The following is a 26,965-nucleotide window of genomic DNA, read 5'->3' on the forward strand; positions in this document are numbered from 1 at the left end:
AAGTTCTCAGAAATATGAATGGAAAAAACTTTTCTGACTCCACTTTAAAATATGTGGGAAAGAAAATGCACAAAATTGGAAGTGGTGGCAGGGAGGGAAAGAGAATACAAGCAAATAGGAAGCCAGCACTGTTTTTATTTTATTACTGATTAGACATAGTGAGTTATAATTTGAATAAAATGTTCAGGTTGTAAGTGTGTATTTTTCCACTTGAAAAAGCTGGTTACACTATGATATAATTTTGATATGATATAATTTTGATATGATATAATTTTCAACTGATGTCAGCTTACTGGTTATCAATCACTAGAACATAGTATCCCAGTGTACTTGTATACCCTTGTAGTGTCCATCAATGGACATCAAATGTCCATCAACTGCTTCAAGTATCCTGGCTAAAAACTATATTTTTAGGTCATTATTTCTTTGTATGTTTTACATAAACTGAGATCATGCTCTCTATATAGGTTTTCTGGGCCAGTATTCTTTAATCTGTAAAATCAAGTTTGTTGGAGTCTGGCTTCTGGGGTTTTCGAAAGGATTAAATGAGATGGGTCAGGAGGGAGTTCAGCTCAGGGCCTGGCACTCAGTCAGTGTTCATTTATATCAGTGTTGCTCTTGGGGTTGTGGTTACTTTGTGTGTGTGCCATGAGAATTTTTTTGAGATCCTTCTCTTAGCAACTTTCAGATAAGCCATACAGTATTACTAACTATCGTCATCTCTGGTTACTTTCTGTTACTTGTTTTTCACACTTGATTATATGAGTATTTTCTCAAGTTGTTCACTGTTGTTCAAAGACATGACATTTCAAGGATATAGAAACATCCCCCCATTCCTTCAAGGTTTAAATATGTCATTTGGATCAGGTTAACCATTTCCAGATTGTTAATATATGGACTGCAGTGAAATAAACGTTCTTGTCTGTAAGTTTCTGTGAGCCAGTAAGATGCATTTCTAAAAGAATTTGAAAAACTTTTGATTCATCTGTTCAAATTATATCCCTGAAAGATTGTATCTGTTTGGAACTCCCCATTTCTATTACAGTGTTGAAATAAGAATTAAGTAAATGAAAAAGAATGTAGGGAAATGTAATAGAAGGCTGTGAGTTTCAGAATCAGAATATTTGCATTCATTTATACCATGGAAGGCAAGGCAAATATAATGTCTATTATCTTTCATATTTAAAAGAAGCTTTTGTATAGATAAAAGCTTTTTTGTGTGTATAAATAAAAGCATTGTATAGAAGTCAAGAGGTCTAATGCCAAGACCGAATAATACGGGAATGTATACAAGCTTGAGGAAGTCACTCTACCTCCCATATTTATTTAGTTATAGTTTGTAAAATGGTGATGCAATCCTATCTTAAAGGGCTCTTGTGATGGTTAAATAAGATTGTTAAGCACCAGGCAAAGGTCTTGGCACAAAGTAAGCACCTGTGGTTGACCACAGTGTTATTGACCAAGAATATAATTTCTGCTGAAGAACATGCCTTCAGCCTTCCTCATTTATTGCCTCATTCATAAAGCAGTAGAGTTCCCATCAGGCGCTCTGGCTACTCCACGAATGAGCAGCGGGCAGAATTCCATGACCCCTGTCAGCTTCAGCGTCAGCATGTTCACTGTCGACCACTTCAGTGGTCCTGGTTAGGGTTAGCTTAATATGGTTCTCTTCCTCGACTGAACATAGGTTTAGCTCCAGCCTCGTTCTAAACTCTGAACCAAGCACTGGTGATTGGGGAATGAATAAAATAGAATCTTTGTCCGTGATGGCTTCACAATCTAGACAGGAAGTGGTTACCATCCTTTTTGGGTAAAATTCTTCTCTGTACTTTTTAGTGAACATTTTTTAATGCTCTTCCATTGGGACATGAACTGGTAGCTATTTGGGATTAAGTAGTAAGAAAACCAAGCCTGAGGTGGTACTCCTTATCCCTGAGATGATAAGACTGTGGTAAAGGGTTAGTCACTGACACGTGTCTGACTCTTTGCAGCCCCATAAACTGTAGCTTGCCAGGCTCCGCTGTCCATGAAATTCTCCAGGCAAGAATACTGGAGTGGGTAGCTATTCCCTTCTCAAGGGGATCTTTCCAACCCAGGGACTGAACCCAGGTCTCCTGCATTGCGGGCAGACTCTTTACTATCTGAGCCACCAGGAAAGTCATATTACAAGTTAGTTAGCAAGTCTTGGTAGAAAGAGGATGGGCTTTTCATCAAAAGACCTGGGTTGACAGTCAGCCTTCAAAACATACTTGTTGAATGATTTTGAGCAGGGCAGGCTCCTGTCTTCTAAGTGAGAAGACAAAAAGAGGTAAAATTTGATCATTCATTCATTCATTTGGCAAGTATTTGTTGAGCACCAGGGAATCACCAGTGAATAACTTATACTGCAAATACCAGCCTCATAGAGATCAGATTCTAGTGGGAGAAAGGGTAGGATATAAAAAATGTTGCTTGTGAAGGAGCAACATTTTTTTTTTAATCCTCTCCTTTCTCCCACTAAAATCTGCTCTCCATGAACCTATTTGAAGGGCAGTAATGGAGATGCAGAAATAGAGAATAGATTTGTGGACACAGAGGGAAGGAGAGAGTGGGAAGAATTGAGAGAGTAGCATGGAAACACACACATTCCCATGTGTAAAATAGGTCGCCAGTGGGAATTGGCTGTATGCCGCAGGGAGCTCAACCAGTGTTCTGTCTCGCCTCGAGGGGTGGGGTGGGATGGGAGGTGGGGGGAGGTTCAAAAAGGAGCAGACATATGTATACCTATGGGCAATTCGTGTTGATGCATGACAGAAACCAACACAAAATTGTAAATCAATTATCCTCCAATTAAAAATGAATAAGTATATTTTAACATGTTGCTTGGGAAGGGAAAAAAGGCAGTATAGGAGCTAGGGAGTATCAGTGGGGAGGAGCCTCCCCTACAAGCTAAGGTTTGCATGAAGACAGTGGAAAAGTAGTTTAAGAAAACAGCTAATTTAGAGGCCCCAAACAGAAGACCAGTGGGGCTGGGGTAGGGCAAGCTAGGGGGACAGTGGCAGAAACAGCAAAGAGCCTCTTGGCATGTGGTGCTCAGAGCTCTTGGCTTTTATTGCACATGAGACAGGAAGCTTTTGAAGGGCGCTGAGCAGAGTGACGTGATCTGACTTTTCATAGCCTCACTCTGGCTGCTGCATAGAAAACAGAGTGGAGTCAAGCAGAAAAGCCAGCCGGTCAGGCAGGAGGCTTTGCCAGCAACCCAGGGGAAAGTTGGTGGTGACTCGGACCACGGAGGGAGCAGTAGAAGTGGTACAAAGTGTCAGATTCTGGACATGATTTTTAGACATAAAGCCATCAGGATCTGCTCATGAATGGCACAAGCGGACCTAGGGGACGCATGACTATAAAGTCAGAATTTCCATCCATGGAGATGAGGATGACTGAGAGGAGCAGATTTGGCAGGGAGTGCAAGAAGGTCTGTGCTGGACCTGTGAAGTTGGAGATTCCTATCTGAAATGTTCAAATGAGGATGTTGAATAGATAGCTGGAATTCAAGGGAAAGGTCTGGGTTAGAGATGTCCATGTAAACATGAGCTCTTATCACAGAGATAGTATCCAAAGTCAGGAGACTGGATCAGATCTTCAAGGTGGTGAATGCAGCTGGAAAACAGATGCACTCCAATGTCTGAGCCCTGGAGTATGCAGAGTTTAGAGGCTGAGAGGGCAGGAAGGAACCAGCAAAGAGACAGAGAAGGAATATTCAGTGGGAAGAGGGGAAAGCCAACTTGCAGAACAACTACATAAACGCACATTACATGTCGTAGACTACCATATGTTGTTTAGCTGTTAAGTTGTGTCGAACTCTTTTGTGATTCCATAGACTGTAGCCCGCCAGGCTCCTCTGTCCATGGAATTTCCCCGGCAAGAGTACTGGAGTGCGTTGCCATTTCCTTCTCCAGGGGATCTTCTCAACCCAGGGATCGAACCCACATCTCCTGTATTGGCAGGTGGACTATTTTTACTGCTGAGTCACCAGAGAAGTCCTAGACTGGATGATCATTGCTATAACATACTTTTGGAAAAATGCAATATATCATGATTTTGATGCATAATTTGATTGGGGTATATTTCATGTATAGCCTTTATACCCTATACACTGTGGTGACTACCAAAAACATTTTTTTCACTAAACGTTGTCCCCATGGCCTGAAAGATTTAAAGAATTTTCTTATTGGGGATTGATTCAGGCACGAAGATGATTTGGGCATCACTGGAGCTGATTACGTGCAACCCTGTGCAGAATATTTCGTGATAATGTGCAAGTAGACATAGTCCCCTTAGCCTCTAAGTTTACAACCTAAAAACACAGTGATTTGGAAAAACACCAAAGGATTTGGGTCCACAATTACAGTATTACTAAAATAGAGATATACATTATTTACAATGTGCTTTCAAAATTAAGGTAAGACAGACCTGTTGATGGACTTAAAACAGGGACCAATTTTTCTACGTTAATGACACCTTCCAGAAAATGGTTGTGTAAACAGCCTTCTATCATCATGTATCTGTAGAGAGCTTTTTCACATCTGACTAGATTTATTCAATTTAAAGAATTTAGTAGTTTAACACATTATGCTAAGTGAAATAAAGCCAGTTACAGAAGGGCAAATATTGCATGATTCCACTTATACAAGCTTTCTAAAATAATCAGACTCAGAGAACAGAATAGAATGGTGGTTGCTAGTGGGTGGGCAGAGGGGAATGAGGAGTTGCTAATCAGCAGTTATGAAGTTTCAGTTACGTAAAGTGAATAAATTCTAGAGACCTGTTTTATACCATTGTACCTGTAGTTAATAATACTGTATGGTACCCTTAAAATTTGATGAGGGTAGAGTTCATGTTAAGTGTTCTTACTACAATAAAATAAAAATGAATTAAACAAAGAAACGAATTTAATGACATAGCCTAAGATCTATCATTTATGTTGCTTTACATTAATAAGTAACTGAATCATAATATTCTGTTATGAGTTTACAACAAAGAGGGAATTGAGAGACCTAAGTAAAAACATTGCCAAAGGTGCTTCTATAGGAAACTTCTAGAGAGTGTTCCCAAGAAAGAGTTTTCATAGCCCTTTGTCTTTATCAGTTACTAGCACATCTCTAATGCTTCATGTCTGGAAGCATTCTGGCTATCAGAAGACATTAAGATATTTTCCCAGATGTGCTCAGTTTAAATATCAAACACATCATAAACTTTGCCACATATATGTTTAAATCAAAGAGTTTTGAAGACTAAGCAGTTCAAAAGTAGGGAATAATTTTCATAATATGCTACACTCTCAAGAGGTATCTGTGTCTAGGACAGCACTTAAGTGGAATAAAGCCCACTTCTGTGCATGGGTAACAGCCACTGGACCTAAAACACACAGGCAGCTGGTCCATATCATAATAGATACACATGCTGTGGATGGAAGAGAATGATGCTAAAGCCCTATACCTCTTATACTCCCAATGGAAGGTAGGGTTTCCAGAACTGTGGAGCCTTCACTTAAGATAAAGAGCTAAGCAGTTAAGTGTTTGCAGTAGCTCAGGAACACTTCGAACTTAGTTATCTGAGTGGCTTATCCCTTCTTCCTCCAGTGTTTGGGATCTGGGACTTCTCCCTGGATAAAGGGTCTTGGGCAGAAACCTTCATCCCTTTCCGTAAACCCTACTCAGTGCACTGATGCGTGCGATTCACACCATCACAGCATAAGGAAGGAAGAGAAGGCCGCTAAAAAGGAAGAGTTTTCGATCCAGCATTTGGGGAGATTTGATTCAGGATATTTTGATGTCACAAAAGTGTATTGACCAAAACATTTGTCCTGGACTCAGTAATGGATTTTTGAAACAATAGCTGAGGCAAATATTATGTGTGTGTGTGTATAAGCTTTCTCATGATCAGTCTACAAATTTGAGATAATCTGATGAACATCTCTAGATACCAGTTCACTTGTAGCATCTGATGTCAATTAGGATGGAAGAGATGGCTAGATTAGGCCTTCTTTGCCCACCCCATATTCTCAACTGCGTCATTTCTTCTAGCATTTACTAGTTTGAAACATTAACCTTCAGCTGCTGCATCCTGATCAAGAGAGTTATTGACTCTAAGTTTGACATCCATGTAATATTAAGGTTGAAGTGTATATATAAACTTTTCCTCCAGAATATGTGCGCTTATTACAACTTTACGTTTTCTATGGAGTAAATTTTTGTGTTCCGTGCCCCGCTCCAGCCAAATCCATATGTTAAAATCTTCAATGTGATGATGGTATTAAGAGGTGGAGTCCTTGGGAGGTGATTAGGTCATGATAGTGGAACCCTAGTGAATGAGATCATACCCTTACAAAAGAGACCCCACAGAAGTCTCTTGACCCTTCTGCCTTCTAACAGCACAGCAAAAAGACCGCCGTCTGTGAACCAGAAGGCGGGGCTTCACCAGACACCAGATCCACCAGCACCTTGATCTTGGACTTCCCAGCCTGTAGAACTGTAAGAAGTGAATTTCACTTTATAAGCCACCCAGTGTATGGTGCTTCTATTACAGAGCCCAAACAGAAACAACATTCCATGAATCTTTTCTTCCAAAGATCATTTAACATTCTTTATTTTCCTCCCTTCTTCCCCCACCCCATATTTTCTTCCTTCTTCACCTACCAGAATTGCCATTAAAATATCACTAATGGCAACCCACTCCAGTATTCTTGCCTGGGAAATCCCATGGACAGAGAAGCCTGGTGGGCTCCAGTCCATGGGGTCGCAAAAGAGCCGGACACGACTTAGTGACTAAACAACTAGTTATTGGAGAAGCTATTAAAACCACTTTCTTAGGATCAACTCTGGTGTGGTCCACAGTTTGGGCTTTCTCACTGGCAAGTGGCTGAAGCTGTATTCATGTTTTAACTCTTAGAAACATAAGTAAACATTTTATTTTTCTAAAACCTGTGGTATTTATTTCAAATGGAGTTATTTTTAGTGGTTCTGATTTTTGAAAGCTACTCCTCAGAAAAATCTTATTTGGAATCACTTAGAAATTTATAGTTTAAAAAAATTTTTTTTTTTTTTACTAAATTTAGTCTATTATACCCTGGGCAAGACAGTTTTTCATAATGTTGACTTTCCTAGCTGTCTTTAAAATTTGATATAAATTTTAGTATGCTTCCTAATATAAAAGTTAGTTCACTTTCTGATTTCTAACCAACAACAGATTATTTTCATTTATTTGTTATCCTGGTGAGAAAATTATTGCTAGCTTTCAAAGTTAATGTACCTTATGAAGCAACATAAAGTATGTATTTTTTTATTTTCTGAGGTTCTAGAACTCTTAGGTTATTTCTTCTTGAGTTTATACTTTTAAATGTGTTTTGATTTCTTAATGGATAGTATTGAATTAGAGTCTCTTAGAAGTTCCTGGATGAATAGTATTTTGAAGAAGAAATGAATATTTTAAATGATTATCTGCTGGAACTCCACAGGATTTTTGGTTTTCCTTCCTTATTCTACCCATAATAAAAGTGGTGAGATTTATCCCTTTGTGGAATATATTTAACATTTTTTAATTGTTCTGTCCATGTACTGCATTGGGTTTGTGTGTGTGTGTGTGTGTGTGAGCTGTTTATTGGCTTTTAAAACACTTTGTGTGTCTATGAGAACAGAAATGTGGCAGGATCAAAAGAAGATGAATTACTTTAATGTAAGTGAAAGGAAAAGTGCCATTCTTTGTATTTCTATTGATGTAAGGCACTCAGTTACCTCTCATTGTTTATAAACATATATTGATATACTTAATTGACAGGTTTCTAAAGTATCTGTGATAGTTTTTTAGAACCTATGCTTCTTTGTATTTTTGGTTCCAATTTCTTTTTTTTTTTTTCTTTTTTGCCCCAGAAGTTTACAATCACATTAGTACATGAAATTCACTCCTCATGGTATTTTTTTCTCTTCAACTCTGCTGACTTTTATCACCACCTCGCAGGAGCTGCTTGCCATTGGATCTCACGGTCACTGAGAACAGCTTGACCTCTAGGTCATTCATGGACCGCAGGCTCCCACCATTCAGTTTATTTGCTCCCACTAGATCTGTGACCACCCCGCCCCCCAAAAAACCCTCATGCTCTGTCACTCTCCTCGCTCCGTGTTTTTCTCTAACCACTCTAAACCCCGTGATCTAGCTTTTTAGTTACTCACCTCCGGACACCGTCACTGTCCTAGCAAGCACCTTGTGGGTTTTCCCTGCTGACCCTCATACCCACGAGATCTATCTGCATGCCCTTCACTAGGGCGCTGAGCACGACTGGAAACAAATGCAGGTACCCCTCCCTCACCCCCCAATTTTCCAGAGCTTGCTGTGTACCACTTGGCTTTTATTATAAAAGACCTATATTAGTATCTTTTTGCTAAGCGAAAGAAATCCCTAGAGGATTTTCACTTTTACATGGAAAAAAAAAAAAGATGAAGAGATAGAGTTCAGCTTCTGCTTTATAGCGAAACGTATGTGCTTCAGAGTAGTGACAGGGATGTCACCAAGCGCCTTCCTTGGGAACCACACTCAGCTTAAAACTGTGGTGGCTTAACACTTTATGTCAGTTTATTTTGTGCATCTGTTAGTGTGATGTGTCCTAAGGTCATTGCTTCTCTGCTTTACCCTTTTCAGCTTGTGAAGGGTTTCATAGGAATGCCCTACTGTTGGAGAGTGGGGAAAGCTGCTCTATAGTGCAGATCAGTTGAAATATAGCTACACAGTCATCTTCTTAACAGGGCCCTCTGCATCTTCTGGCCATCCTCCTGCCAGCCCTCCTTCTCTACTCAGCTGTCTTTGCCGCTGTGATTAATTCTGTAATTAGATGGAATTAATTCTGTAATGTAGATGTGTGTTAATACTACACCCCAGATGTTGTGCCAATCTCTAGAGATACAGTATCGAACAAAAACCATACTCTGCCCCCATGTGCCTGCAAGAGAGTTAGGCATTTATAAAATAGCAGCACTAATGATGATTTTATTACATTTGAATCCAGGGGGAAAGAACAAAAGATAACCTAAAATGCATACTGGGGTAGGGAGAAGGAGACTCGAACTTGGCTCTAGGTAGCATTTTATTATTATTGTCTTGCTTTTCCTTATGGTTTTACCACATGTGTGTCCCTGGACTGATGTTGTGGGTTCTTTTTTCCTTTCTTTTAGAACTTTATTTAAATGGTGTGATACTTTTTTGGTCTTCTAAGACTTGCTTTTATTTTTCGGTGTTATACTTGTGTGATCATCTGTGTTAATCTCTGTAACTCTAGGTACATTATTTTCCCTGCTGCATGTTATTCTTTTATACCTCTGTTTATCCATGGTTGAGTCTGGTTTGTGCACATTTGGATTGGTTTGTACTTTCTGTTATTTTAAACAATTCAGATACGATCAGGAAAGGTATGATAAAGATTGGTTAATTTTCAATATGCATGCAAATTTTAGTTTAGGTCTTTCACTGCAGCCTTATCTATCTAACACAAGTGCCATAAATTGGGCTTCCCTGGTGCCTCAGTGGTAAAGAATCTGCCTGCCAATGCAGGAGATGAGGATTTGATTCCTGGGTCAGGAAGATACCATGGAGAAGGAAATTGACAACCCACTCTAGTTTTCTTGCCTGGGAAATCCCATGGACAGAGGAGCCTGGTTGGCTACAGTCCGTGGGGTTGCAAAGAATCAGACACAACTGAGTGACTAAACAATAGCAACCACAAAGTAGCAGCAAATTTGACCACTTTGAATGTTGCATCATATTTAAAATGTTATGATAATATCTCCATCATCTTTCCCTGATATACCATCTGCAGAAGGTGGCATAAAATAATTAAATGACCCAAAGTCAAGAGACAGGTCAGACTGTCTGAATAACTAAAAGCAAATGTCCTTCCCTCATTCTCAGTATTTCATTAGAGTAATTACGGTATTGTCAGCAGTGCTCTTAAAATATCAGTCAAGTCATGGTGAGCTAAACGAGATAGCTGTTGTCTCTCAGCTCCGAATTTCACCCTGTAACACCTGCTCTTCCATAACCTTTTAAGCATACCTCCTAAAAGGGAACCCTCTTACACTGTTGGTGGGAATGCAAACTAGTACAGCCACTATGGAGAACAGTGTGGAGATTCCGTAAAAAACTGGAACTAGAACTGCCATATGACCCAGCAATCCCACTCCTGGGCATACACACTGAGGAAACCAGATCTGAAAGAGACACATGTACCCCAGTGTTCATCGCAGCACTGTTTATAATAGCCAGGACATGAAAGCAACCTAGATGCCCATCAGCAGACGAACGGATAAGGAAGCTGTGGTGCATATACACCATGGAATATTACTCAGCCGTTAAAAAGAATTAATTTGAATCAGTTCTAATGAGATGGATGAAACTGGAGCCCATTATACAGAGTGAAGTAAGCCAGAAAGATAAAGACCAATACAGTATACTAATGCATATATATGGAATTTTAAAAGATGGTAACGATAACCCTGTATGCAAAACAGAAAAAGAGACACAGATGTACAGAACAGACTTTTGGACTCTGTGGGAGAAGGCGAGGGTGGGATGTTCTGAGAGAATAGCATTGAAACAAGTATACTATCAAGGGTGAAACAGATCACCAGCCCAGGTTGGATGCATGAGACAGGTGCTCAGGGCTGGTGCACTGGGAAGACCCAGAGGGATGGGATGGGGAGGGAGGCGGGAGGGGGGATCGGGAAGGGGAGCACATGTAAATCCATGGCTGATTCATGTCAGTGTGGCAAAAACCACTACAAGATTGTAAAGTAATTAGCCTCCAACTAATAAAAATAAATGGAAAAGAAAAAATAAAAAAATAAAATCCTCCTACTCCTAAAAAAAAGACATAAGCATATCTCCTTTACACTGAAGATGATGTTGAGCTTACTCAGTAAGGACACTGAAGGGACATTGCAGAAGGATGGGGCGGCACTTACCGGTTCCAGCTGCTGTCCCAGTGGTCAGCCGTGTGGGTAGAAGAACATTTAGTATTGCTCGGCCCCAGCTACAGGCAGGGGATGTGCAGGCCCTGCAGCCCCTCCCCCCGACCTGGGCACCCACCACCTGCTCCGGGTCTCCTGCCCACAGTGGTCACTCACCTCGTCTGTGCACCTGCCCATTTGCAGAGGCTCACCTGTACCTCCATCATCTCCCTGACCGCCAGCACACTGTCTTCAGTGAGGTCTGAGGCCCATCCTTGGGTAGGGGACTTCTTCCAAGTTCTCCTTTCCTTGGCTGCTCTCCGTGAGCCCCAGGGCACCATCTAGTGTCCTCTGTACATGTAATACTTACTCTCCTATGATAACCTAATCAATCTTTGTATTAAATGTACCCTGCTTAAAAAAAAATCAATGAAATCTAAAACCTAGCATAAACTTACACATCCAATGTGTAATGTCACCATTTTTTTTCTTTTTTTTTAATGCATGATCTAAAGTCCCGGTTTATTTAGTTATTTTTTATTATTTATTCTTTAATTGGAGGACAGTTGCTTTACAATGTTGTGTTGGTTTCTGCTGTTAAACAATGCAGTTCAGCTGTAATTATACATACATCAGTTCTCTCTTGAGTCCCTCCCCTGCCCCCATCCCACCCCTCTAGGTCATCACAGAGCACCAGGCTTTGCTCCCTGTGGTATATAGCATTTGAATCAGTTCTAATGATGTGGTTGAATCTAGAGGCTGTTATACAGAGTGAAGTAAGTCAGAAAGAGAAAAACAAATATCGTATATTAACGCATATATATGGAATCTAGAAAAATGGAATTGATGAGCCTATTTGCAAGGAAGGAATGAAGATGCAGATACAGAATATGAGCTTGTGGACACAATGGGGGAAGGAGAAAGTGGGACGATGGGGAAAGTGGGACGAATGGGGCAAGTGGGACAAATGGGGCAAGTGGGACGAATGGGGAAAGTGGCATTGATACGTGTACGCTGCCATGTGTAAAACAGATACCTGCTGAGAAGCTGCTCTATCACCAGTTTCTAAGTACAAGAAAATCATGTTCCAATTTAGTTATGACTCAAAATTGTGTCCATTAAGTTACTGTTGGCTCTTGAATAGGTGGGAGTTAGAGACCCTCATGCAGTAGAAAAACCTGTGTATAATTTTATAGCCGGCCCTTCGCATCTGAGGTTCCTCATCTGTGGGCACACCCAACCACAGATCATGTAGCAGCATGATATTTACTACTGAAAAAAATCCTTGTATACGTGGAACCATGCAGTTCAAACCTGTGCTGTTCAAGGGTCAACTCTATTTTTAAGCATAAGAATATCTTGTTTCCTAATAGAAACTTAAGGTGATAACTTTGTGAAGAAAGTAATGGTTGTATTTAATTTGTTACCTGAGTAATTGAGAACTGCAAGGTACTTCTTAGTTTCTTAATGTAATAAATTACAGTACCATTTCAGACTTTTTAAAAATTTCGTACTCATTAAAGGACAGAAGCATATACCTAAAACAACAATCTCATTTCATGTTACATACTCTAGGTACCAGGAGCCAGGCATAAGACCACTAAAATGTGTATGCATCCTCAGCTTTACTAGATAATGCCATTATTTCCAAAGTAATTGAACCAAAGTATACTCCCTTTAGCATTGTTCCACACCATCTTCCTCACTTGGTATTGTCAGATTTTTCTGTATGATTAATGAAATTTTAAAATGTCTCAGGAAAAATAAATAAATAAATAAAATGTCTCAGGGACCTTTCATTTTTTTCTGGGATTTTACATTGTCACTTAAGTTAATTGCTGGTAGGACCCTTCCAGCACTAGCTTCATACCGTCTCAAGCTACATGAACCCAGGGGTTTTATAATACTCTTAACAAAGAGGTAAACTTTTTCACTCACCTCTTTCACTTTCATCACAAGGCTCTTTAGTTCTTCTTCACTTTCTGCCATAAGGGTGGTGTCATCTGCATATCTGAGGTTATTGATATTTCTCCCAGCAATCTTGATTCCAGCTTGTGCTTCCTCCAGCCCAGCATTTCTCATGATGTACTCTGCATATAAGTTAAATAAGCAGGGTGACAATATACAGCCTTGACGTACTCCTTTTCCTAGTTAGAACCAGTCTGTTGTTCCATGTCCAGTTCTAACTGTTGCTTCCTGACCTGCATACAGGTTTCTCAAGAGGCAGCTCAGGTGGTCTGGTATTCCCATCTCTTTCAGAATTTTCCAGAGTTTATTGTTATCCACACAGAAGAACTAAAGAGCCTCTATGAAAGTGAAAGAGGACAGTGAAAAAGTTGGCTTAAAGCTCAACATTCAGAAAACTAAGATCATGGCATCCGGTCCCATCGCCTCATGGCAAATAGATGGGGAAACAGTGGAAACAGTAGCTGACTTTATTTTTCTGGGCTCCAAAATCACTTCAGATGGTGATTGCAGCCATGAAATTAGAAGATGTTTGCTCCTTGGAAGGAAGGTTATGACCAACCTAGACAGCATATTGAAAAGCAGAGACATTATTTGTCAACAAAGGTCCGTCTAGTCAAGGCTATGGTTTTTCCAGTGGTCATGTATGGATGTGAGAGTTGGACTATAAAGAAAGCTGAGCGCCGAAGAATTGATGCTTTTGAACTGTGGTGTTGGAGAAGACTCTTGAGAGTCCCTTGGACTGCAAGGAGATCCAACCAGTCCATCCTAAAGGAGATCAGTCCTGGGTGTTCATCAATAGGACTGATGTTGAAGCTGAAACTCCAATACTTTGGACATCTGATGCGAAGAGCTGACTGATTTGAAAAGACCCTGATGCTGGGAGGGATTGGGGGCAGGAGGAGAAAGGGACGACAGAGGATGAGATGGCTGGATGGCATCACCGACTCGATCGGCATGAGTTTGAGTAAACTCCGGGAGTTGGTGATGGACAGGGAGGCCTGGCGTGCTGCGATTCATGAGGTCTCAAAGAGTTCAGACTGAGCGACTGAACTGAACTGATGTTTGGCACTTAAATAATTTTTGCTGCACAAGTAAACATTTATTTGAATAAAGCCAATTTTACAGTGTTAGCAAATTAATGCACTTTGAAAGAAATTGGTGTTATTAAAGATACATATTTTTTCTTTAATAATTGTTCACCACTATTACTGTGCATTTAGTAAATGCAGATGCCACTAAGTTAGAGGTTAGACACTTCTAGGTACAATCACATTTGCCTCACAGCATACGATCATTTAATAGTCTGTGTTGCTGCATTAGTAGTTTACTAAGTGTTTTGTATGTAGTAGTTAATCAATAAATATTTGTTAAATGAATCAATAGTGTGTTTAATCCAGTATTAAAAAGGATTCATGCTAATATTAATAGTTGAAAAAAATCTTTAAACCTGTAAAAAGTTTGGGGTAGCTTCTAATGTCAGTGGAGCACAGAAAATACTCAAGGGGAATTTTCTGTCATTATTTGCAGATTAGAATGGAAGCCCCAGAAGGAACTCTGCAGTGCTCTTATCAGGATATTGCTAGAACATGGAATGATTGCACCCATTACTGTGTGAAGCGCATGCAATGCTTTCTTTAGATGACTGCTCTCCTTGCTACTTATTGAAAACAATTCTGTGATGTTTGTAAACAAATTTTGTGGACAAGATTTCCTTTCCAAAGAAGCTTATCTAAGTGCATTATTTCTGATGGAAAAGCTTATTTTTCTTTCTATCTGAATAGATTGCTTGCCAGTGGTGACTTATGGCTGATTTCATCGATTTTCAGTAATGAGATAGAGCAGTATGAGGTAAATGTCTGTGTACATGGGCAAGGACTCTAAATCACATTCTGAAAACCACGGGCTTGATGATGCCATGAATCCATCTCCTCAAAAATGTTTGTGGTGAAGATTCCTTGAAAATACTTGAGCTTGAAGCACATCTCTTAAATGGCGGATTTAGAAAAATAAGAGTTACAGTCATTAGAGTAAGAGGAACATCTGGGCTTGTTCAGGCTAACTCTCTCCAAGGGTAGTGGCAGAATATTCACCAGGCATTACGTCTGATGGATAGTCTCAGAGGATGGAGGAGGCAGAGAGAGCTTGTGGTACTTTTTAATGCATTGGTTTCTCTACAGAGTAGCATTCAAACCTGTAACTAATGATGGCTTCCATGTAACCGATGGGCTCCATTCTGTAGAATTGCCAGAGATGTTCAGATGTCTCCACTGGAGGCACATGTGAAGAAATCCTTGCAGAATTCACTCATCTGATTTCATACTGAGTCACTGTCCCTTGGTGCCAAACTACTGTTGGTATTCACTCTCGATCTTGATAATAAGAAGGAGTTATGCACTATTAAAAAGTGAGACATTTGTGGAATGAAGGGGGAGTCCCTTAGAAGATTGTGTTTTATGGTACTGCTATTTTGTAGCTCTTATATTCTTTCAACATGGTATTTCACTCCTTCAGATTCACTCTTCATTGAAAACATTTATTGCCATTGATTGGTTTTGAGCGAGAACTACACTGAAAGTTTTATGAACCAAAAACAAAATAACTGTTTATGCTATACAGTGCCATGGCTTCCCTGATAGCTCAGTTGGTAAAGAATCCACCTGCAATGCGGGAGACCCTGGTTCGATTCTGGATCAGGAAGATCCCCTGGAGAAAGGAGAGGCTACCCATTCCAGTATTCTTGGGTTTCCCTTGTGGCTCAGCTGGTAAAGAATCTGCTTGCAGTGCAGGAGACCTGGGTTTGATTCCTGGGTTGGGAAGATCCCCTGGAGAAGGGAAAGGCTACCCACTCCAGTATTCTGGCGTAGAGAATTCCATGGACGGTATAGTCCATGGTGTCGCAAAGAGTCGGACATGACTGAGCGACTTTCACTATTCACTATACAGTACCACATGATGTATAAGAAACTGAAAGGCCTTCAGCTCACACCACTTCTCCAAATGTGTTATTCACCCTTCTGCATAGGAGAAATTACACAAACAACACATGCCATGTATGTTATATAGGCATGTTCCATCTGTCTATCTATTCCATTCTTTCCTGGATTACTAGAATGTACATAATGTTATTCTCTGATTACTGAAGAGCTTAGATAGATTTTTCATTTCTTCTTTATCATCTCCCCTTTAATTAATGCTCTTGTCCTCATATAGAGGACTCCTCCAGGCCTTCCCTTATGACACCTATAAATCTCACTGCCTTCTCTCCATCTGTTCTCTCAACAGTTTTCCTTCATTCCATGATCCACATCACTCCAATTTCATTGCCACCCCTCAGAGTTCCATCTTCTTGTTTCCTCTGTCTGCTGTGTCTAAAAATTAACTTTAAGCAAAATATTCAAAACAAGCATTATGGTACTCTTTGCATTAATCTTATGAAAGTAAAATATGAGCAAAATGCAGTACGCTGATTTACAAGGAATCTTATTCCCAAAGGTCAAGACACCTTTACTGGTCTTAAAGTTCATACAAATAATGATTCCATTTCTTAATTATACTTTTCCTATTTTGGTGCATCCTTGGTTCTTGCCTGAGTTTGGCCAATTATTCAGAAATGTAAAAATTAGCAACTGAAGTAATAACATAACCTGATATAGAGACTGTAGCTTTGGTGCAATTACATGTAACTGGGGATATTGAAGTTGACCTAGTGAAATGAAATAAAATCCATTCTCAATAAACTGTGTCCTATATGTTTGGGAATAAATGTTAGAAGTCTAATGAATTTGCCCTCTAGTACAAACAGAATTGTAATAGTTTAGTGCATTCCAGAGAAAAAGGAAAATAATGTTAATTTAATAAAGATACTCATGTCAAGAAAGATGAAGACATGAGTGGAATTTGGGTACATTTCCACACTTGTGGAAGTGAATCCTAAACATGAAATAACTCAGTAAATAAGTTGTGATTTCCTGCCAGGGAGAGTTGAGGGGTTGGACAGAAGATGCAGAACGAATTAAACAGTAGAGAACATTCTAGAGGAATAAATGCTGGAATGACTGCAAAATATCTTGGGATTTTTTTTCCCATTCTGATAGATTTCTATTTATATTTCTTGGAGAGATATGGTACATTTGACCACTTCATTTCTACACATGATACAAAATAATAAGATCAAGCAGCCTGCTAAGAACTCAAAGCCAGATGGTGTATATGTATGTCATGCTGAGCTGATGGTTTGAAAATGCCAGCTCTGCAGAATGGCTGGAGCTGAATAATGCTTCAAGGGAATCCTACTTAAGATTCACTTGTGCATCTTCATGTGACTTTTATATTCTTAACTTCATGAATTTTAAGTTGCAGTGGACAGCATGATACATATAGGCAGCAGAGTGAAATGTCTCTAATGTGATTTGTTAGCTGTCAGCGCAAGTCAGATTTTAACAAAGTGGCAGAAATATAAATGGTTTAACAGTATTGACTAACTGCTTCTTAAATGAACAGATAACCAAAAGTCAGTCCTTGCTTCTCTGCAGGAAATGATGGACTGTTCCATAATTTTTAGGTATTATCTTTTGAGTATTAACCAGTGTAAGTTAAAAAAAAGATAGCAATACCCAACATCCCTCTGTGTCTCCCCTTGTTTGGAAATTGGGAGAAAATTGTTTTGTGGTATCTCCTCTCTTTGATTTCCACATTCGTTGGGGAAGTCTTCACAGCAGTTAAGGCATGGCAGCCGTATTGTGATCATAAGCAGGGGAGAGCCACTGGAGAGACCTACAGACAGTGACGGGGTAGCCACCAGGTAATGACGAGAGGGCCGCTATGTTACACAACACCAGTGGTTAAGAAGAGGAATCAGCTGTAGAGGTGTATGAGGGTTCATAATACCATTAATCTTCTAAATTTGGCAGCATGTTTAGACTATTACATTTATATTTGCAGAACTTTTGTTTTTCTCTTCTGGAATATGAGATTCTATTTCTCTCCTTTCATTTGCACTTTAAATCTTCATAAAAGCATCTGTTATCCAAGAACAAGTGAATCATTTATTTATTTTAAAAAAGCTTATTGAGCAATTTAAGCCTTTGTTAAATCAATTTTTGCTCCCTCCATTTTGAAGCTCAACTATGGTAGTACACATTTAAGATCATTATGCCTTCTTTTTTTTTTTTTTATTTTTTTTTTCATTATGCCTTCTTAGTGAATTGATCCCTTTATCATGATTTATTTTTGGTAATATCACTTATCTTGAAACCTTATTTTGATATTAATATAGCTGCTCCATCTTTCTTATGATTAGTGTTCATATCCATTTACTTTTAACAAATCCACATCTTTATACTTGAAGTGCTGTTTGTTTTTTAATTGCAATCTGTCAATCTCTGCCTTTTAATTGGAAACTTTAAACCATTTGTATTTAATGTAATTATAGGCATTGTTGGATTAAAGTCTGCTATCTTACATTTTTTTCTCTGTGTCATCTGTTCTTTGTTTCTTTTTCCCAGTTTCTGACTTCTTTTGGATTACTTTAATATTGTTAATATTCCATTTTATTTCTAGTATTTGTTTATTATTTACAGTAGATAGAATTTCTAAATTGGCCCCCAAAGATGTCCCACTCTAATCCTGGGAACCTGTGAATGAATGAGCTACAACTCCTCTGATTACACTATGGTATACAAACAGTTGACCTGAAGAAAGAATATTATCCATGTGGGCCTTTCACATGAGCCCTTAAAATTAGAAAGCTTTTTCAGGCCAGAAGAGGAAAACAGAAGAGAGATTTAGAAAGATCTAAAGCATAAAGAGTAATTGATATTCTGGATTTGAGTATGGAGGGAGCCATTGTACATGGATCGGAGAGCAGACAGAAGGAGCTGAGAGTGACTCTGGCTGGCAGCTAACAAGAGAATGTGAATTTCGGTTTTATAGTGTAAAAGAGCTAAGACTCAAGGCTTGAAAGTAGATCCTTTTCTTGAACCTCCAAATAAGAGCCCAACTTGGTCAGCACTGTACGTTTGCTATTGTGGTACCCTGAACATAGAAGCCAGACAAATGCACCTGGACTTGTGACCTAAAGAACCGTAAACGAATAATTTGTGTGTTAAGCTACTAAAGTCTGTGGTTATTTGTCTTTCAGCACAGAAAACCAATACACTAGCTAAAGATCTCCATTTCAGTCTTTGAGTGGTTGCTCTAGGGTTTATAATATGCATCTTTAACTTGTCACTGTCTTCTGTCAAATAATATTATACCACTTTATATGTAACTAAGAATTCAACAGCAGCATGCCTTCTGTTCCTCCCTTCTTATCTTTTGAGCTTTGATGGTCATAATTTTATTTCCAAATATGTTTAAAACCTCACAATATATTGTTATATTTTTGCCTTAAGTAGTCATTTATCTTTAAAAATAAAACAAATCAGAAGATAAATCTTTTATGTTTATCCACATATTTACTATTTTAGCAATTGTCATTGCTTAGTTGAAATTTGAAGTTATATTTGGTATCATAGTCTCAATTCCTTTTACATTTCTTTTAGTGAAAGTCTGTTGTCACCATTTGTCTATTTGTCTGAAAAAAATCTTTCACCTTTGATGGTTTTTCCCCCTTAAGAACTTTAAAGCTATAATTTTACTGTTTTCTGGCTTTTTTTGTTTTAGAAGTCTGAGATATTTTTAATCTTTATTTTTCTGTATACGATGCCATTTTCTGTAGTGACTGTTAAGATTGCCTCTTTTTCACAGATTTTCAGCATTTTACTGCACTATGCTTATGTAGTTTTCTTTGTATGGGCTCCATTGTAGGTTCTTGTACGTGTGGGTTTATAGTTTTCAATAAATTTGGAAAAACATCAGCCAGTATTTCTTCACAGATTCTTTTTACGTGACCTTTTGCTTCTTCAGGGCTCCAATACATGTATATTAGATTGCTTGATATTTTCTCACAGTTCAGTGAGGTTCTGTTAATTTTTAAAGTCTTTTTTTTCTTTCTTTTGATTAATTTTGGATAGTTTATTTTCACTGTGTATTCAATTTTAAATCTTCTCTTCTGTAGTGGCTAATCTTCTATTATTCCCATGCAGTGACTTTTTAATTTCAGGTAATATCTTCTTCACTCTTAATGTTCAGTTTGATTCTTTACATTTTTTTCTCTCATGGTTTTCATTTAACTTCTTGACTTTATTTAATTTAGTTGTTTAATGTTCTTGTATTCTAATTCCAATATTTCTGTCATTTCTGTACCTATTTTTATTTAATTCATTTTCTCCTGGTTAAAGGACTTTCTGTTTCTTGGCATGTCTAGTAATTTTTGATTGGATGCTGGATATTGTTAAATGTTTCGATTTTGTTCTCCTCCTTTAAGGAGTATAGAATTTTATATTTGCAAGTGTTTAAGTTATTCATAGATCAGCCTGATTGTTTTTTCTTTGAGGCTTGTTTTTAAGTATTGTTGGGTTAGATCTAGAGTCACTTTTATTCCAGGGCCATCTTAGCACTGTTTAAGTATTAAGTGTCTTGGGTCTCTACTGAAGGCCTGTTGTAGTCTATAAGGCCTCTCTGTTTGGTCAGAACTTGAATACCTATATATCCTAATTGGGCTCTTGAGAATGTGTTTATGGGGGGTAGAATTCTTAAATGACCCTCAGTGATACTCACATCTGCATAATCTCCTCCCACAGGGTTTTGGAAGATCCTGTGAGTATGATCACTCCTTTAATTATATTACTTTATATGGCCAAGGAGAATTATTCACAGTGGGCCTGATCTCATCATGTGAGCCCTTTAAAAAGAACAGACTTTTGGACTCTGTGGGAGAAGGCGAGGGTGGGATATTCTGAGAGAACAGCATTGAAACAAGTATACTATCAAGGGTGAAACAGATCACCAGCCCAGGTGGGATGCATGAGACAAGTGCTCAGGGCTGGTGCACTGGGAAGACCCAGAGGGATGGGATGGAGAGGGAGGCGAGAGGGGGGATGGGGATGGGGAACACATGTAAATCCATGGCTGATTCATGTCAATGTATGGCAAAAACCACTACAATATTGTAAGGTAATTAGCTTCCAACTAATAAAAATAAATGGAAAAAAAAAAAAAACAGGTTTCTCTGGCTGATTACAGAGGGGAAAAGCCCAATATATGAAAAATTGATTTCTATATTTAGTACAAATGTCTAGTTTATGGTAGGAGACAAACATGGTACCTGTTACTTGACCATGGAATTTTAAAATTCATCTAATTCACTTGAGTTGGAGCTCACTAAATTCTGCTACTATTAGCTGATCTTTAAAACTAGACAAAACTGATTTGGAAAGAAGGGAATTGAAAGAAACTAGTTAACTATATTCCAAAAGTAAGAAAACCACTCTTCTTAAAGTTTTTTGGAAATGTTTCATAATAATGAAGTATATAGAGAAGACTATAATAAACTTCCGTATACCCAATAATCAACTTAAGAAATAAAATGCTGACAGAGTTGAGGCCCTTGTGTCCTTCTTTCAATCTCATCCTTCTTGTAGAGGTACTTAATTTTAGTGTTTATTAATCACATGTGTTTCTTCACATTTTACCTCATATGCATGCATCTTTGAATTTATCTTTGCATTTTTTGAAATTTGTTTTAATGGTGTCAATATGCAGCATTTTTTTGTTTCCTTTTTTGTTGTTTAGTATTTTGCTGTAAGAGTGAAAAATTGATGTGTGCTTAGAATTCCGTTATATGACTGTAGCATGATTTATCTAGTCAGCTATTAAGAGATTTTAGATTGTGTTCATTTATTGAAGCAGTGAATGCTGAAATTAACTTTCTTGTAGATGTGACTTCATAGTGAAGTCACTAGATGAAAAAGTAAATGAATTTTTAGATCACTAGCCACTGCCAGTTTTTCTTCAAAGTGGATTTCCCAATTTTCATTCCTACCATAAGAATTCTGGTTATTCTCCATCCTTATAGCCCTTGGGACTGTCAGAATTAAATTACAGTAGTCAATAGTTACATGGATGAGAAAAATGCTATCTCATTGTGATCTAAATTTGCATTTCCCTGATTATTGATAAGGGAGGACACCTTTTAATATGTTCACCACCAGATTGTAATAGAGATTATTATTCCCCAGTATTATTCCCCAATTTCTCAAAGCCCATTAGGGTTGACAGAAAGGTCTAACATCTAAAGTCATTAAGATGTGCAATGGAAAATTTTCCCAAGTGGCAAATTATTCCCTGAGTCATTTAAATTATTTCCGGTCATCATAGCATGATTCTTGCCAACACTTTTCACTGTGCCATGTTCAATGTGGCAGTCTTAGCTTTTCCCACTCTGGTTTTTCTGGTTGTAGAAAAGCAAGAAATCTTAAGTCATTGAAGGCAAAAGTAGGCTACGTTATGAAGAAGAATAGAACACAATTCTGGCTAAGAATGACTAATAACAGTAGGGTTTGCTGATTTCAAAAGAGCCTAGTGTATTACCTGGTGATGGAATCTTCATTATTGGGAATTTTTCACGTGACTTAGATAAACATTTAACCAGAATGGTTAACAAAATTGAGTGTGTCTGTGCTTTTCCAAGAGATAGAACCAGGTAATTTTGAGGGTCCTTCTGCCCACTTTGTCCTGTGCCTCAATGAGGAACAGAACTTTCACAGATTTGTTCCACTGCCAAGATGATAATTCACTGAGAAAATTATTTTGATATGTTTTTCTAACCATAGTGAGCAAAATTGTATCTTGTACAAATACATCATCAGTAAATTATTTCTTGTAAATGGAACTAGAAAAATTCCCCTGAATCTGTTCTTGGTGCTAAATGGGTATGAATTTGAGCCCAGGGAATATATTTTCTGCCCTTTGCATAACTAGAGTTACCATCTGCCAAGTTATGTTACAGTATTCTGCTTGCCTTCACTCGTAGCTCTGGATCACCAACACTTTTACCCTCACTTTAGGAATTTCACAAATATCTGGGCTCTAGCATTTCAATGTTCTCTGTGATGGTCCAAGTAAACATAGCTATGTAAGTAATTCAATTTGTAATTGATTTTGGAATGTACAAGTTGTTGTACATTTTGGGGGAAAATGTGTGAGTATCTAAGTTTACCTTACTTTGGAAAGATTTTATTTCATAAAGATTGAAGACTCAGACGGAGGTCATTTAGTTCAAGTTTGACAACAGAAAATTGCTCTGCTTCAGTCTTGATGATTGCATTCAGTTGATTTCTCTGTGACTCAAGGACTAGAAGCTTTCTACCACTTCCTTTGGTAGAAAAAATTTTGACCCTAAGAGATTAAATCGTAGGAAGGTTTCTTCACATTCAGACTTAGTTGTCTCATTTATTATTGATCTTTTTCTTTATCTTTTTCTTTGCACTTTTTAGATGTTTGTTAAATTGCACTAGTCAATATTACTAAACCACAGATGTGATGTTTTAATATAAGGGATATGTCATTTTGAGAACTGATACCAGTTTCTGCCCGTGCATGTTTTGCATTTGTCCTTAGCAAAAATGGAAGTAGTGTTTTAAGATGGATTTTCTCACCTATGATAGCAAGCTGTAAATATCCGAGTCACTCTTTTTTCAGGGCCAGGTCTTTAAATGTGCTTCTCATCCTCTCTTACCCTATGTCACGTTGCAAAGGTATAGCTGGTTTGCTGTTCTCAAGGTTGGGTCTCTTTCTGTCTTACTGACTTACTACCAATCATTGTCTCCCTCTAGGTTATCCAAGCTGTCTTTTTTGGCATCTGTGTGCTGACTGATCTTTCCAGTCTTCTGACTAGAGGAAGTGGGAACCAAGAACAGGAAAGACAGCTCAAGAAGCTCATCTCTCTCCGGGACTGGATGCTGGCTGTATTGGCCTTTCCTGTTGGGGTTGTGAGTATGATGTAAATCACATTTAACCACAAAAGAAATGGGTCTTATATTAGACTTCTCAGAGGGAAAACAGGGCTCATTATAGGCTTCTGCACTGGGGCTGCCATAGCAGAGCACCACAGACTGAGTGGCTTAAACAATAGAAATTTAGTTTTTCCCATTTCTAGAGGCTGCAAGTCTGATATCCAGGTGTCCTCAGGGTTGATTTCTTCAGAGGTCTCTCTCCTTGGCTTGCAAATGGCCTCCTGTGCCTATATCTTCACATGATTTTTCCTCTGTGTATCACTGTCCCAATCTCCCCTTCTTAGAAGGACACAGTCATACTGAATCAGGGGCCCTCAATGACATCATTTAATCTCACTTGCCTCGTTAAAGACGTTGCCTCTGAATACGATCACGTTCCAAGATACTGAGAGTTAGGACTTCAGCATAGGAAGTTTAGGGGGACACAATTCAACCTGTAATGGTTTCTTAAGCAGTCCAGACTTAAAATGTATGGGTCTGTGATCATTCTTATATTTTTGAACTTGGGAGAGGAAGTCAGTAATAGCTCATACTTCTTCACTTACTCAGTGGAGCCATTAGGTAATATCACTTAAGTAAATGCCGCTTAATGTTTGGGTCTACTCTGGCTTCATTGATTTCCATTGTTTTCAGTTAGATTCCCTCCCGAGCTTAACTTCCTTCACTGATCTGTTAATCACCCATCATCTCTACTTAGAGGGCCAGGGCACCATGAGATTCTATAGATTTTAACCTGTGAAGAGCCAGGAGAAGAAAGAGAGAACACTTGTAAATTGTGATAACAAGTAAGAGTGTTTTGTGTCATTCAAATACAGAACTTTCATCGGCCACCTGATAGAAATCAGGTGGAGAAACAGAAACCCGTGTACCAAGTCCAAGGGCCTTTGTAGGCAAAGTCAGAAAGTTGCTTTTTAAATCCTTCCAATGGCTCTTACTCATATTTGCCACATTTATTCCTGGCTGAAGCATTTACGCATTTGTTCTAAGACCAGTTAGTGTGCAACAAGACTATCACTGAATTGCATTTTGTACATGCTGAGCTGTGTCTTCTTGGAATGAAGTAACCCTTCGCTCTTAACAACAGGACCAGGAAAGTAGTATGATCTGGTCATATGTCTCCTTATTCATCCTTACCCTCTGAAAATCTAGATGGATGCTCAGGTTAAAGGCACCTCAAACTCGGTTGCTTAACATGACAGGGTTAAATACCTTATATATTATTTAATATTTCCTTCTTTAGACTTGCCTTATAAAATTTAAACACCTTCTATGAGAATACTTATCTAAGAGAAAATTTCCATTGCCATCAACTGTAAAGACCTACACTTTCTACTTGAAAGAATTATCTAGAAAACCCAAGTTTGTGTGTTTTCTGTTACTTTTTACCTGCTTGAAGTGAAAGTGTCAGTCACTCAATCATGTCTGACTCTTTGCAACCCCATGGACCTCTCCACCAAGTTCTCCAGGCAAGAATACTGTAGTGGGTAGGCATTCCCTTTTCCAGTTTACTCCCTTGGAATTTCTATAGGCATGTCAGTGATTCTGGAGATCCTCCTTGGTTAGAAGGAATACAGTTATAACACAATACAAGGTCAAATAGAAATACAATTTTATCCTTTCCTCTTTGCTCTGCCTGCTTCTGTTACGTGGTGTCAGGTTGTGTCTCTGAGCTTAAGTTGTATGTTATGCTACACTAATCAAACGCTCATTGCATATGCCCTCTAGACATTTATGACATCACTTTAGCCTAAAACATTTTATCCTTCTTGAGACTTGAGATATTTATCCACTTTCAGTATCCTTCCTGAGTTTAGTCCATGCATGCTTTGTGATTTGTAAAAAGAATGGCAGTCTTTTTGTTTGCTTGTTTGTTTGATTTGAGTACATCCAATATTTTCCCCCATGTTTCACTATGTTTATTGTTTTCTCTGTGTTTTAAAAGAGAGAGGAGACATCATAATGCCTTTATTATGCTCCTTTTTGAGCCAAAAAATCATAATATCATATTTTCATTACATAAGGTATGCACCTTTCCTAGCCAATGAACTTCACAGAGGAATATAAAGAATAAATAATGAATCAGAAGTGTGCCGTTTCACTGATTTCTCTCTTATTTTTTTCTTGCCCACTGATATTTTATAGTCAATATTTGGGTCATAATTTTCCCTGTTAAAATGAGCCACTTTCCTTTTTATAGTCACTAGCATTCTACTTTTCCTGAGCTTTATGGAGCCTCCCTCTCCTCCTGCCCCTCTCTTTTTCTCTTTCTGTCTCTCTTTTTAATATAAGGAAGAATTCTGGCCTGTAATCACCTTGCATTTTCCATTGTTTCTTATTCTGTCATTTGATTTTTTTGTGTCTGTTTACCTGATTTCTCACTCTAACACACAGGAATTCATTCTGAGGCCAAAAAAAAAAAAAATTGGTTGATAAATGCCTTCTTCCTAGATTGCACTAATTTTATTATAAAGTGATATTTAAAGAGGATATGAATTTGACTCTTTGTAACCATTTTTATATAATTTTAAACTCAATGGATATGAGTTTGAGCAAACTCCAGGAGACAGGGAAGGACAGGGAAGCCTGGCGTGCTGCAGTTCATGGGGTTGCAAAGGATCGGACACAACTGAGCGACGAAACAATAACAATCATCTTTATCCAATTTTTTTTTTCATGTAAACATACAGTTTCATGATATTTCCCTTGTCTTTCTCTCTACTTCCCAGCTTTCCTTTCAGATGAGCCCTAGTCTCTGCTGTGACTTCAGAGGTTCCCCTGCCCTTCCATGTCTCCCTCAGCTGCTCATTAGGATCTGGAATTCTGGATTAGTTTTATCACTTAAGACTTTCTTCCTTGTTAGCATATGAGCCCTTCCTGAAGCAGTGTCTCTGGGAATCACTAGAAGAGGTGTCATCTTTACTCTTCCTGTGGCTCCTGGCCTGAGAGGGAGGTAGCCAGCCCAAAGGATTCATTATATCAGACAAATGGAAATAGCAGTGATGCCCAGGACTTGTAGGAATCTGTAGTGTAAGAATGCCTATGTACGCAAATGATTGGTTATAACATTTGTAATTGAACACCTTGTATCATGTTGGTTGGCACAGTAAAATACTAAAGGGCAAATCCCAG

General features: G+C 38.5%; 1 protein-coding gene across 7 annotated transcripts in view; it reads left to right on the plus strand.

Moving 5' to 3' along the window:
* AIG1 (androgen induced 1) overlaps nt 1–26,965 on the plus strand; it is a 264,454-nt gene that overhangs the window by 53,390 nt on the left and 184,099 nt on the right. For 5 of the 7 annotated variants that reach the window (XM_061130347.1, XM_061130348.1, XM_061130351.1 and 2 more), the window contains exon 2: nt 23,657–23,812. The exons of the other annotated variants lie outside the window; for them this stretch is intronic. In XM_061130347.1, the coding sequence (XP_060986330.1) occupies nt 23,657–23,812 (156 nt within the window). The remainder of the gene's footprint in view (nt 1–23,656; nt 23,813–26,965) is intronic. 7 annotated transcript variants of the gene reach the window in all.

Source organism: Dama dama, chromosome 26 (assembly GCF_033118175.1).
Source record: "Dama dama isolate Ldn47 chromosome 26, ASM3311817v1, whole genome shotgun sequence".
Taxonomy (NCBI): domain Eukaryota; kingdom Metazoa; phylum Chordata; class Mammalia; order Artiodactyla; family Cervidae; genus Dama; species Dama dama.